This window comes from Cynoglossus semilaevis, chromosome 15, assembly GCF_000523025.1.
Source record: "Cynoglossus semilaevis isolate Cse_v1.0 chromosome 15, Cse_v1.0, whole genome shotgun sequence".
NCBI lineage: Eukaryota > Metazoa > Chordata > Actinopteri > Pleuronectiformes > Cynoglossidae > Cynoglossus > Cynoglossus semilaevis.
In genome coordinates this window covers 2,011,968-2,012,518 of record NC_024321.1, presented here as the reverse complement: position 1 = coordinate 2,012,518, position 551 = coordinate 2,011,968, and the positions used below count along the sequence as shown (strand labels likewise).

Here is a 551-nt window from a genome sequence, read left to right as displayed (position 1 = left end):
AGTTTCCAGTTTTTCATGGTCAGGTGTCTCGTTTCCACAGAGGTTCGTTCAGAAGAGCGAGGAATTCTGGAGAGGGCCGGCCTGGTCCAGAGCCTCACAGTGGGCGTGGCTCCCATTGTCGTGGTCATAGCCAGCGTGTGCACGTTTACTCTGCACATGGCGCTGGGCTATGACCTCACTGCAGCTGAGGTATTTACTGCTTCCATTTGTATACACAGTGACTTTCCTAGTTTTTATGAGCTGCTATTTCGAGACACTTATTTGTAATATTTGAGTTCAACAACCAATGAGTCACTGGCAGAGGAAAAAAAAAAAAGAAGACAAATCTCTCACACCTTCCCCTTCAGCAGTTATAAGTAAATAAAATGGAGCGGGTAAATTATTTTAGTTTTGACCCAATCAGAACATGAGGTAAAGTGGAGGTCAACCATATTAAAATGTTTTCTTTATTAAAGGAAAATCAACGTATGTTTTTTTTTTTTTTTTTTTTTACTTTTGTTTTTTATTTCTTAACTTGTTTAGAAATAAAGGTTAAATTTCCGGACATATTT

The 551-nt window shown here is 38.8% G+C and overlaps 1 protein-coding gene across 4 annotated transcripts in view; it reads left to right on the top strand.

Moving 5' to 3' along the window:
* The window catches only part of wu:fb13g09 (multidrug resistance-associated protein 5), a 34,946-nt gene that overhangs the window by 14,863 nt on the left and 19,532 nt on the right, over positions 1–551 (top strand). For all 4 annotated transcript variants that reach the window (XM_025063085.1, XM_025063086.1, XM_025063084.1 and 1 more), the window contains one exon: positions 41–189. In XM_025063085.1, coding sequence (XP_024918853.1) covers positions 41–189 — 149 coding nt within the window. The remainder of the gene's footprint in view (positions 1–40; positions 190–551) is intronic.